General features: G+C 41.7%; 1 protein-coding gene across 2 annotated transcripts in view; it reads right to left on the bottom strand.

The window, feature by feature from the left end:
• CLYBL (citramalyl-CoA lyase) overlaps positions 1-13,185 on the bottom strand; it is a 195,867-nt gene that overhangs the window by 74,977 nt on the left and 107,705 nt on the right. Inside the window, exon 2 of one of the 2 annotated variants that reach the window (XM_083610973.1) lies at positions 3,679-3,868. In XM_083610973.1, coding sequence (XP_083467099.1) covers positions 3,679-3,868 — 190 coding nt within the window. The remainder of the gene's footprint in view (positions 1-3,678; positions 3,869-13,185) is intronic. The other variant, XM_083610974.1, reaches the window with a different exon arrangement.

Genomic DNA, 13,185 nt, shown 5'->3' with positions numbered 1-13,185 from the left:
ACGATAATATAAGAATGCCTTCCGTTTTATTTGTATAACCATACAAAATTTTCTGTAAATTTGTACCAAGCCTTTTCCCCCCGCCACTGCATTCTCAAAATTATATCCATTGTGTCTCAGTGAAAGTCAATTTGGATATTTCTGAACCTCCAGGGAAGTGCCAACTAAAAAAAAAAATGTAACAGAAATAAAGTTTTTTGTTTTTTAAAAATAATCAAGCCCCCCTCCCCCAATTTAACTCGTTAAAAAATTGCTGATATTCTGACCTTCTCCCCAAATTCTTTCAAGAGGAAGATGCTGAGTAAAACAATGGGAACAAAAAACCCACCAAACATTTATTGTCAGCATTACCAATCAGGAATGGTGCGCTTTCTAAGGCCATTCAGGGATTAATAAGGTCATGAAGACACTTTACAACCTATGTGAAAACATATATTCAACAGAACGCTTCATGGATCAAAAAAAGCGTTGCAGTGTTTGCCGATATAGTTCACTTTGCTGAGACTTCGATTCCCCAAATCGGATTGAAGAAATTTCCCCAAGCTGCTTTTAATAATAGCAAGAGACCTGGGGAAGTCCTGCTCCCATTCCAATTTTCTATATCGTTCGGAGCGTTGTTACCGCACCATGTGTCTGTGTAGGTTTAATCATTCTCTATCTTCTGCTCAGCTAGCTTTCTCCCGGTAGAAAGGTACAATTAGCTGCTGCACTAATTTATAATAAATAAAACAAAGATCTTGTTAAAAAGAGAAAACCCCTCCAGTTATCAGTGACTCTCGTTGTGAAGTGCTCACTGAAATTCTCACTATGGGCCCAGAGAAATACCTGATGCATTGACAAATCCCAAGCATTTGGCTTTGTTATAAACAGATTATCATCACATAATACAGGAAAACGGTCGGCTTTAATTGAGGTAGCCAGAGATTTACAAAGCCCACCGCAGCTTTTTCCTATTGATGCTGATAAAGCTCGGAATGAGCTTGCCTGCATTTTCTCTTACATATATCACAACTGACCCAGTTTATGATTTTATCTCATGCCTGCTATACGCATTCCCCTTCATGAGCCAGGGATAAGAAACGAGACATTGGAGGACTCCACATTAAGACAGCGGGTGGTGTAAGGCAGAGATGGGGAGCCTTTGGGCCTCCAGATGCTGCTGCATTCTAACTCCAATCAGCCTTACCCAACAAGGCCAATGGTCTGGGATGATAGGAGCTGCAGTCTTTGGAGGGCATCAGGTTCTCCATCCTTGGTGTGGCTCTACTTTCAGCTCTCGACTGGCTCTAGTAGGGCAGGGGTAGTCAACATGGTCCCTTGCAGATGTTGCTGGACTACAATTCCCATCATCCAGGACTATTGGCCCTGCTGGGGCTGATGGAAGTGGTTGTTCATCAACATCTAGAAGGCACCATATTGGCTTCCCCAGCGCTAGTAGTTTACCTGACTGTCAGTAACATGCACTGGAAGAACAGAGCCAGTTTTTCATTTCTGGAACAAAGGGTAATAGTCAGCTAGATTTTACTCAGAGTAGGCCTTTTGAAACGAATGGTCCTAACTTCCTCATGTGTATTAATTCCAATGGGACTACTATGAATAAAACCTACAAACAAGTAGAGGCTTTAAATCAGGGTTTCCCAAAATTGGGTCTTGTTTGGGACTGTTTTGGGACTACAATTCCCATCATCCTTGACCACCGGTCCTGCCAGCTAGGGTTGATGGGAGTTTAAACGGACAACAAGAACATAATGATTTTATTGAGATTTGGTACTCATTTATTTGCCTTTGACAAAATGTTCTTGCATTTTTTATTTGGGAGCCAAGGGGGAGGAGGGATATTACTTTGGTTTTTGCAATGATTGTTATTTATTGTCTTGTAATAAATAATAATAATAATAATAATAATAATAATAATAATAATAATAATAATAACAACTTGCAAGAGAAAGCCAGCAAAGCACACTTAGCTGAATGCCACCCATTATCTGGAAGTAGCAAGCAAGCCCCAAGTGTCGGCAAAATTCTGCTGGTTGGTTGGGTTTCCTAACAAGTTGACAGGTGTGGTTCTAAAAAACTTGTCCTTGCTTAGTGGGCTGCCATCTGTCCTTCCCTATACAGTGGAACCTCGGGTTAAGAACTTAATTCGTTCTGGAGGTCCGTTCTTAACCTGAAACTGTTCTTAACCTGAGGTACCAATTTGGCTAATGGGGGCTCCCGCTGCCGCCGCACAATTTCTGTTCTCATCCTGAAGCAAAGTTCTTAACCTGAGGTACTATTTCTGGGTTAGCGGAGTCTGTAACCTGAAGCGTCTGTAACCCAAGGTACCACTGTGGCCCACACACCTGATGGCGCGTATTATTATTAATTAAATTTGTATACAGCCCTTTATCTGAAGATCACAGTGTGGGTCAAACATAAAAATTCACAAGGAGGACACAAAATACATCATAAAACAGAAACAAACCAATAAGCTCCCTCCCACAAACAAATTTAAAAGGTCATAGAATGTTTATCAACCAAAGGCCTGGTCATAGAGAAATGTTTTCGCCTGGCGCCTAAAGATATGTAATGAAAACACCAGGTGAGCCTCCGTGGGGAGAGTGTTCCACAAATGGCGAGTCACCTCAGAAAAGGCCTGTTCTGATGTTGTCACCCTCTGGAGGCACACAAAGAAGGGCCTCAGATGGTGATTGCAGGGTCTGGGTCAGTTCCTATGGGGAGATACACTCCCAGAGATAATAACTATTTAAAAGGTAATTTGCTTTATTAAATGTGATAACTCTGTACTTGGAGCTTGCTGGGCTCATCCGTCTCAGGACCATAATGCCACAGTGCCGAGTTCTTACTCCCTAGGCCCAATGAGAAGCAACCAGCAATTCATTTAGCACCAAAGTAAGGACTCGGGCAGAAATATTGCCGTGTTGACCTTATCTAGGAGCTGTAAAGAATCCTTTCTGCTGCTTTAAAGGATTGAAGTGTTAACAATAGAAGACGATGCTGCCCTAGAAAGCATTCTAATAAGAGCAACAGTTTGATCCCTAAAGGAACGAACAATGAAGCCTCTATTCAATCCACTCTGGAAGAAGAAAGAAAGGATGACATACGGAAATGGACACACTCTGCAACAGGAGAAAAGACTATTTTCACTCGGGAAAAGAGAGAGTTGGGAGAGAAATAAGCATACTAAAAATCCACTGCTCCACATATCTGGGTTTATATTCCTGCAGCAAAAGAAACCACCGATTCAAAATTAGCGTCTTAGCAGTATGATGGCTATTTAAAAACGCCGACAACAATTTGCTGCTATCCCAGTTGGTGCATGTGTCTTAGACAAACCCCAGGCTTGACTTTGCTGTCACTCCTCATGTGGGCATTCTCTGATAGTCTGAACCAGGGTCAAGATCACAAAAAAACACAAGAGAGGGGGTCATAATGAGCCTTTGCATTTAAGCATTTCTGAAGATCAGCAGCGATATGAGCACATGCCAATGTGCAACTGATCTGCGAGATCTGCACTGATACGCTCCTGTACAACAGCCTTCCAAGTACTGCTTGCAATTGGAAACAGAGCTGACAGCACCAGGACATAAATTTGTGTGAAATGGCTTGATTTCTATGCACAGCTATATTGCGTGATAGAATAATCCCATGTAACATGATGGAGAATGTATTGCTTACCTTCCTATTTATAGCAACACCATCTTCACAATCCAGCACAGCACAATCCACATCAACAGATGAGATTTTCCGTATCTTCCTCTCGTCGTCAGCTGGCACGTAGAGAACAGCCCTTCGGGGTATGTAGCTACGAGACGGTGTCAGGCGATAACCAAGCTTAGGAGCAGGAAAAGGCAGAAAAGGACTCCTCCTGTAAAAAAAAAAGATGAGATCTCTATTAACCTCAGGCTGTACTTCTTAAACGCTTTCAAGAAGTTCCACTGCCACTTTAATTACTGACAAGAACGGCTTACTTTGTTAACATCTGCATGCTGCCTTAACTCCAAGGGTAAGTAAAGGTAAAGGGCCCCCTGTCCATTAGGTCCAGTCGTGACCGACTCTGGGGTTGCGGTGCTCATCTTGCTTTATTGGCCGAGGTAGCGGGTCATGTGGCCAGCATGACTAAGCCGCTTCTGGTGAACCAGAGCAGCGCACGGAAACGCCGTTTACCTTCCTGCCAGAGCAGTACCTATTTATCTATTTGCACTGGCGTGCTTTCAAACTGTTAGGTGGGCAGGAGCTGGGACCGAACAACGGGAGCTCACCCCGTCGCGGGGATTCGAACCGCCGACCTTCTGATCGGCAAGTCCTAGGCTCTATGGTTTAACCCACAGCGCCACCCGCGTCCCTAACTCCAAGGGTATGGGTAGCCAAAAGGTAAATCCCAGGTGATGTGATGTAGATCAGCAAACATTTCTGACTCCCAGTTGATTAACCATGGGAACAACAAAATACACGCACTTCATATCACTTTGCTGAAATCAAGAAAGCGGGGTTGGAGGCGGGGATGACAAGGAATAATTTGTGTGTGTGGAAGGACACTCAGTTCAGTTCTGGTAATCAAAACAAAGTCCTGGATTCAGAATCGTATCACGCTAAGCATATGTCTCATACAGCACTTCTTCAAACAGCACATAGTTAAGTTATGGAAGAGAATGCAGTGATGACCACCAACTTTGATGGCTAGTGTAGGAAAAATTGGAGTAGCTCTCATGAAGTTGATGTCACTGTGTCACGGAAGGCCCATAGCTCAGTGGCAGAGGGCCTGCCTTGCATACACAAGGTCCCTGGTTCAACTCTTGACACCTCCAGTCAAGGCCAGTGCTGAAGAACTGCTGCTAGCTCAGTGTAGGCAACACTGAGCTGGCAGGACCAATGCTCTGACTCGGTATAAGGCATTGTTCTTTGAGTTCAAGCTGATGACTAATTGAGACTGCACACACATCTACCTGCAAGTGAGCATCACTGAATTATGATGGACCTGACTTCCAGTAGACATGCATAGGATTGACCTGTAAATTTGACAGCTAACACTGGCCAAGGACATGTGATGCCACTGCTGCCCATCTGCCCATTTGCAAAGCCCAGAGCAATATGGGTCCAGGATATCTCAAGGACCGCCTGAACTCTTATCATTCAGCTCAATCACTGAGATCCTCTGCAGGAGCACCTTTGGACGTTGCCTGAGTTGGTGAGGTTTGTTTTGACAACGATGGGGAATGAGCCTTTAATGTCATCAGCCCAGTCCTGTGGAACACCCTGCCAATAGAAATTCAGCAGGCATCTGCTGAAAACCTTTCTAGTCTGCCACGCCTCTGCAGGCAGTTAAGAATACATCCCAAACAATGGTCAACTGATGCTTGCTTTTAATTATTTTTACTTTTAACTTGGTTTTAACTGATTATGATTTTATTGTTTGGTTTTATCTTTATATTGTTGTAAACTGCTAGGTTTTTTTTATGATACAGCAGTATATAAACATTTTTGCAAACAAACAAACAAATGCAAACCATGACCTAGAGTCATCATCACAGCAATTTGCAATCTTGTGATCTCCTCCACTGAAGACAGAAAGCATTACAGGGCCACAGATGTGATCATTGGGCAAATTAAGGGGAATAGTTTTATTTTACCTATATCCCCACCCAAGTCTCGTCTCCTGAAGTTTCTCAGGATGATGGGTTTATACCTGGTCCCTAGGACACCGACTTGTTCTCCCCCCGTCTCTCCATCTCTATAACCAGGGCTTTGCTGCTTTGGCAACTTCAAAATTCTGCACTTCAGTATTTCAGATTTTTTGCTTAGAAGAGCTGGGTTCTGCAACCTGTGGGAAGTGCTCAAATTAAGCACCTACTTGCTGGTTTTGAGTAACGCATTTTCATTCTGCAGTTAAGTCATAGCAAAGGGAAGATGGTGCATCTTGTTCCAGGTTCCCTCTGACTTCCCCTGCCACTTTCAGAGATTCCCCAGGCATTGGCAATGACATGAAATTATAAAATGCCCCCATTTACGCAACTCTCTCATACGAAAAGGAAGAAGAACATTTAAATGGTTTGTAACAAACACCAACAAGGCCTGGGCACACACGCAGGTGAGCCAACTAGAGAATCAGACTATTCAGAGCTGCAGAAAAGGCTGATTTTTGCAGACTAATAACCCCAGTTATTGGCCTAACATTTTAATCATTTTATTCCAATGGCTTGTTTCTCACAGAATTAGCAACAATGAATGGCTAAAATACCTCAGATCATATATGTCTAATTGCAGTCAAGAGCAGCTCTTGTCTGCATGTACATTTCAATTTACCTCTGGGGATAATGTTTGTTAATTGTATTTCTTTTATATGCTGGTGGTGGAGGGGGGAGAAAGCTGCTTACTCAAAAAGGGGCTAAGTGTTCCCTTCTATCCCTTTGTTCGCACAAGAAGCTAAAGTCACTTCAAGAGGCACTTAATCCCATCATCCATGGTTACAATTGCCTTACAGCGTCAGTCAAAAAGAATCCGAAGTAAATGCAGCTATATTATGTAATTAAAAGAAATTCAGGTAGTTATTGCCAGGGGCACTTTCCAGGTCCAAATACGTAAAATGGCACTGCAGGGATCCTAAATACTGTAGTGTTTTAAATCTGGTCAACCACAATATCGCACAGATCAAGAGGAGGAATATGCAGAAAAGGAAAACGCCTCTCTCCTAGTGTGCATTGTGAAGCAAGAGGAAAGAGGAGGGACTTTCTGACCTTTGAAGTGGCAAGAACCTACAGAAGCCCATCTGAAAAGGGAAATAAAAATATCAAGAGGAAGAGAAACAAACAGACTTATTACAGAAGGCCCCAGTTCCAATTGTAATTGTTAAAAACGATGTAATATATAAAAAAAATTGAATCATCTTTAATGCTTTTGTTCAGGTTATCCAATGTTCAAAATACATATTTCCTTCACTATTGCAGAGGAGCCTGGCATAGCATTTGATAGCTGCCTGTAAAGCACTGATCTTAAAGAGATTTACTAGAAAGTTTAGCGTCACGAGTCTAAAGTTAATTTCAAGGAATTGGTGGCCAATTAAGGAAGCAACATGTTTGATATCCAGATGTTTCACAGCAGTTGATCTAGCAACTCCAAATGGTGTGGATTTAGCAACATTCTCTAATTAAGTTGATACAGAAACCAAAACCATGCCAACCAACATATCAAACACACACCTTATATATATATATAGTTTTCCTGCTTTTCCCCCTTATAACAAACAACTGCTTGGAAGTTTTGTTTTTTCAAAACAATGTCACAGCCTCCTTTTCCATCTAAAAATGCCAATCAGATTGTTTCAGTGGAAGATTAGAAGCTGGGTTCTGAGGGTTTGGGGAACTTGAGCTTTTAAAAACACAACCTTAGAAACACGTTTCAGTTCATAATATGGCCTCCATAATGAGCCTCATATTCTGCTGCAAATAAGAGATTGACGCTGCTAAAACAGATGGGCACAAACAGGTTCAAGCCGACTGTAAGTGAAATCAGCACTAAGGACAGTGTCTCCAGTTGAAACTGCCTACAATGATTAAAATAGCTATTACAAAAGCCCGAGAAAGTACACAGTCCAGTGCAAGCAACAGAAAAACACGGGGGGAGGGGTTAGTAATGCTATTTTTAAAAATTAACCCCAGCAATGACAAACCCTGGATCTCAAAGGAACAGATTGGGATCGGTGACACCACAGAGCTGTTGCCTGCTGGAAAACCAAACCGGTAGCAAGAGAGAAAAAGGGAGGCTTCCAAGTGACCCTCTGCAAATAAACTGCTAAAATAGGTAGGTTTCTTCTTACTGGAGATATAAGAATATAAACGGTGCATGAAACATCACTGGTTACCTTGCTGTTGTTTTAAAGGATGCACAACAAGGCAGCAGAGAACCCGAGCTGAAACAATAACACCAATCAAATGTTTTAATCTAAAGTCTTTGTTTATTTTTTTGTGACACTTTAACAACATCCTCCATACATTTACTTGGATGCTAAGTTTCCTGATTTCAAATGGAACCTAAGTCGGCTTATAACTGTAGTCTTCAATTATTTTCTCCCGCTTGATGTCACAATATCATCAATTTAAAAATGATGTATATAGAAAAAAAGGGTGGTGAAATCCTTTCAAGGAGTGATAGGACTAACTACAAACCGATAGAGAACTGACAAAGGCCTAGAATAATTGATCTCAACCATAAAATGATGAAGTACTACCATAGGTTAAATAGTTAACCAAGACCACTCCCCTCCCACTAGGTCTAACCCCTATGACCTTTCCTTTAACTCATCAAGTAAATAATCTCCATGATACTGACATTGCGGTTTGCAAATATCAAGGGCTCTTCCAAACATCTTTTCATTTAAAGCAGAGAAGGACACAATCTGGAAGCAGTGCAATTTCATCAAAGTTGCTTTTATTGAATTGTTTTCAATGAAAGCTAAGCACTCTCACACAGGAGACCGAGGCAAGTAATTTGTTGAGAAATTAAAAAAAGGAAAGCTGTAAGACTTGGGAGTAAGAGTCCTGGGTTTCAATAGAATTTAATTAAGGCAGTTCTCTTTAGCCCTCTAGGAAAGTAAGTTGAGATCAATTACTTCCAGGTACAAATTCTTTGATATAGATTGGTATGATTCTTTTAACTCAGGAGTCACCAACCTTTCTGGACCAGGGACACATTTCAATTTTTGGGAGTGTTGGGGGTGCCAGTCACAAAATGGCTGCCATGGGGAAGGATGGCATAACTCAAAATCAGAGAGAGAACTATCCTGACAACCTTATGCTTATTACAGGAAGTAAGCAGTGCCCTGACTGTGGACATCAAACAATAGTGTTTGCACACACACACTGATGGTGTTGCTGCCTAACAACAAGGGAGAGCGTTTCTTGGTACCATGGAAAATGGCATATCACACTCTAATTTCACAGAAATCTCTTAGAAGGTACATGCACATTTTGCTCCACAAATTTATTTTAAGAGAACTGCTTTTTCTTTAAAAAACAAACTAACTCAAAACTGGGGAACTTCCCTGGGGCATCAATTAAATCCTTCACAGGCACCACGGTGCCCACAAATGTCAGATTGGCAACCCCTGATATAACCCAACAAAAATACCATTTAGGCACCAATCCTATACCCACTTACTTAGGAGAAAGTCCTATTTAATTCAACAGGACTTACTTGACTAGATATACATAGACATTGTTAGCTGATGTGCCACAATCTCTCTCACCCATTTTTAACAATTTCACCATTTCATTAGCTTCTATCTGATTAAACTAGAAGAAATGAAGAAAACATGCATATGTATGACCATGCTATTTTCAAATAAAATACCTAATAATGGACATGAATCTGATATAACTGAGGATCCAGAATATATGGTCCTGTTGTTTCAATTCTCCCAAAAGCTGCAATTCTGTTTCTATTCTACGTTGCCCACTCTATTCAAATGCCGTGCAGTCCTTGCTTGCATCAGTTTAATTCTTGCCACATAAGTTATATCTAATATGAATGGACATGGCCAATTTTGTGACATGAAGCTATCCACCAAAATGTTATAAATTTGACATAAAAAACAAGTTAACTGACAGAAAGGTTTGTTAACATGCTGATGATGTTATACTATGGCTTCCACTGCATATGTAGAGTACACAATAATACAAGTCACCGACAGTCATAAACAAAAGTCATTCTGTATTTTCATTTACCACCTGCATTTTGAAGTAATTTGCATTGGTTAAATCCATGTAGGTTAGAGCTATCAATGACTACAAGCCCGGTTGGCTAAGTGCAACCTCTTTATTCCAATTTAACATGCCTCTGATAACCAGATGGTTGGAATAAGTTTGAGATGGCTATCATCTCTGTAGCTTGATTGTGGATTTCCAAGGGCATCTGGCTGGATGCTATTGGAAAACTATGGGAAAACTGGCTGGAAGCTATTGGAATATTGAGCTAAACTGGCCCTGGTGTGATCCAAGCAAAGCATGTTCTGATAACTGTAATAGCAATGCATTACCATACTTCACAAGTGAATAAATGGAAACATATTTTTGAGGGGGGGGAAATGTATTGAAATGACTTAAATTCATTTACCACCCCCCATATCCAAGAACTGAAACAAGTATGAAGCAATATCCTCACATATTTAATAAAATATTATTTTATCTATCGCACGACTCTCAAGTACAATGTAACAATGGCTTATCAAATCCCCAAGGCTGCTAAATTCTCAATTAGCAATTCTCAATCAAAAGGATCCTTCCCCTTTCTTTCTATCTATCCCAAGAGTCAGTCTCTCATTGTAATTAATTTTTCAGGGCTTTTAATTATAGAAATGGAAAATCATACTCAAGTCGTATTAACTGGAAAAGAATGATATGATATCCCATGAGTTTACTACATACTTCGCAATTCACTCTTTACAGAAACCTTTTAATAATAATTACAGGCATAATAAGGAAGATAACTACCATATTAGGCTCCAGAACTGAGCCCCAATAGCATATTATGAAGATGGATATTCTGGATCATTTTATAAGAATACTGAGGTGGTACCTGCTCTGAAATAACTGCACCACACGTAATACCAAGGTGACAAAACAGTGCAGAATTAAGAATGCATAGTTCCAGTTATTTGTTTGAAAAAAGAACCTAGTCTCAAGAGTGCACAGCAAAGTCCTGAAAACACAATCCTGGCTCAAACAGCATAATGCTCATCTCAGTAATTCTGACAACAACCCTGTAAGGTAGGTTAGTAGTATTACAGTAACTTACGAGGGGGTTACGTTCTGGGGATTGTACCTAATGCCAAAATCGTATATGGTCAAAGAGACATTGGGTGCAAGGTAGGTGAGATTGCCAAAGTCTCTCCCCCGATGCCCGCCCCCTTCCCAGCCCCTTTTAATTAAAACTTCTTTTTTTGGCCAAATATGTAAAGCTGAATGTGCACAAGTAAAATGCATGTAAATTGTGGGCTTATTGTATTCCCATTTAGCAGCTCAAAGCTGAGGGTGACAGAGTAATGACTTGCAAGTTGTACGTTGATAGCTGATTAAATGAAGGGAGCAACCCCACACACAAGAAGCTGACATAAAGGTAAAGGTAAAGGGACCCCTGACCGTTAGGTCCAGTCGTGGCCGACTCTGGGGTTGCGGTGCTCATCTCGCTTTATTGGCCGAGGGAGCCGGCGTACAGCTTCCGGGTCATGTGGCCAGCATGGCCACTTCTGGCGAACCACAGCAGCACACGGAAATGCCGTTTACCTTCCCGCCGGAGTGGTGCCTATTTATCTACTTGCACTTTGATGCACTTTCGAACTGCTAGGTTGGCAGGAGCAGGGACCGAACAACGGGAGCTCACCCCGTCACGGGGATTCGAACCACCGACCTTCCGATTGGCAAGCCCAAGAGGCTCTGTGGTTTAACCCACAGCGCCACCCGCGTCCCACCAGCATAAAGTAACACCAGATCCAAAGTCCATTCAGTATTGCTGGCTGAATTGGTCTGAGCCTGGCAGAAGAAAAGCAAGACTTTAAAATAGGGTTTTAAGTTACACCTGCCTTTTTTTTCTCTGGCTTAACTTACTCCTGGTTGCCAAGTCACAAGACTGCACTGAATAGGCTTAGGATTCAGCCTAAGTCCCTCTGGTCCCACCACAACCCTTTTGGGGGGTTTACAGCAGCTTAAGATCCATCAGATTCTGCTCTCTCAAGTGGGTACTGGCTGCACCTGGATGGGGGAGATATGGGAGCGTTATCTCCAGATAAGCTGAGGATGAGGGAATTAAACCAGTGTAGCCTGGGCTGGACCAGGAATCTCCAGGTTCAGCCAGAGGGCTGTTGAATCCTAGCCTTGCTCGTTAATTTTATTCCATAAAATAAACTTGGCCCAGTGGCAGATTGGCAACTAGTGCCAACTTCTGAGCACAGGTGTTATATGCTTACAAGACCTCATTCCTGTCAGCAATTGCACTGCAGCATTCTGCATTAACTGCAGCTTCTGGATGAAGCGCAAGGGAAGCAGTAATCCACACTGTAGTAATCCACCCTTGATGTAATCAGCTCATGAACTACTTTGGACAGGCTCTCCTGGTCCAAGAATGACCGTAGCTGTCGAACCTCAATTCCCCAGAAACCCAGAAGCTCTTGGTACAGGATTGCTCCCTAAGGCCCTCCAAGTTGACGATTTAGTTCCTTAGATAGTCAATCAGTAGCAAAGCTAGAACTGAATCCATCAGACTTATAACTGTTTTCAACCCTTTTAAACTATAATTGTTCCAGGGAATTACAACCAAAACCAAGACACAAAGTAAGCACAAACACAGATGGTGGCCAAGGATCAATATAATCTACAATAATAAAAGTAGACACGGCTTGATGAAAACAAGTAAATTAGCAATTAGCAAATTTTTAAAACCACCCCCCTTCAGTCCCAAGGGTCATTTGCAATAAAAAGAATAAACAAACACTTGTGTGTGTAAGGTGTTATTTTTTAAAAATTAAAACTAAACAGCTCTAAAGGCCAACTTGCTCACCACAGCTATTTTTGTGTGTCAACTTACAAAGTACATATGCCCCTATTATGCACACAGTGGGAGTCTCTTATCTGTCTTTCACAGGTGCCATCAACTTACGTGGCTATGATTGCTACTATCCACATCCATTTGGGTGACAGTGGAACACAATAAAAACCAATTGAAACTTGCTCTAAATGTTAAGAACCAAAAGTTGTTCTGTTCCCAGCAGGTCCCAGTTTCTTGGATCTTCTCTCCTCTTTTTTTAAAAAAACCACAAACCTATAGGCAGAATTCCATCATCAGCACCTTCCAACACTGAATCTGTGATAGTCCCCTTTCCTTTTTTCTTCCTTAAAAACAGATCTACAAAGCCAACATCCTCTTCTTCTAGATCGTTCTCAGTGACAGAGAGTGAAGGAGACGGAGACAAGCCCATTGCACCGAAGACATGCCTAATTTGCCCATGAAAAGTGTTAAAAAGTAATCCAGCCTCTCTAGGGAGTAAAGGCATTTTAGGCACTCACTGTCATTAATTTAAAGTGCAAAGGATGGGGCCCAGTAACAACCGAGGACACAAAAGACCCTGGGATAAGAAACTGGCTGAAGAAGAACACAATGTGATTTTTGTTTCTGGCTACACACCCACAATGCTGGCTG

This window comes from Podarcis filfolensis (genome assembly GCF_964270895.1).
Source record: "Podarcis filfolensis genome assembly, chromosome: 4".
Classification (NCBI taxonomy): domain Eukaryota; kingdom Metazoa; phylum Chordata; class Lepidosauria; order Squamata; family Lacertidae; genus Podarcis; species Podarcis filfolensis.
The sequence above is the reverse complement of the archived record's forward strand: the minus strand, read 5'-3'. Positions and strand labels throughout refer to the sequence as shown.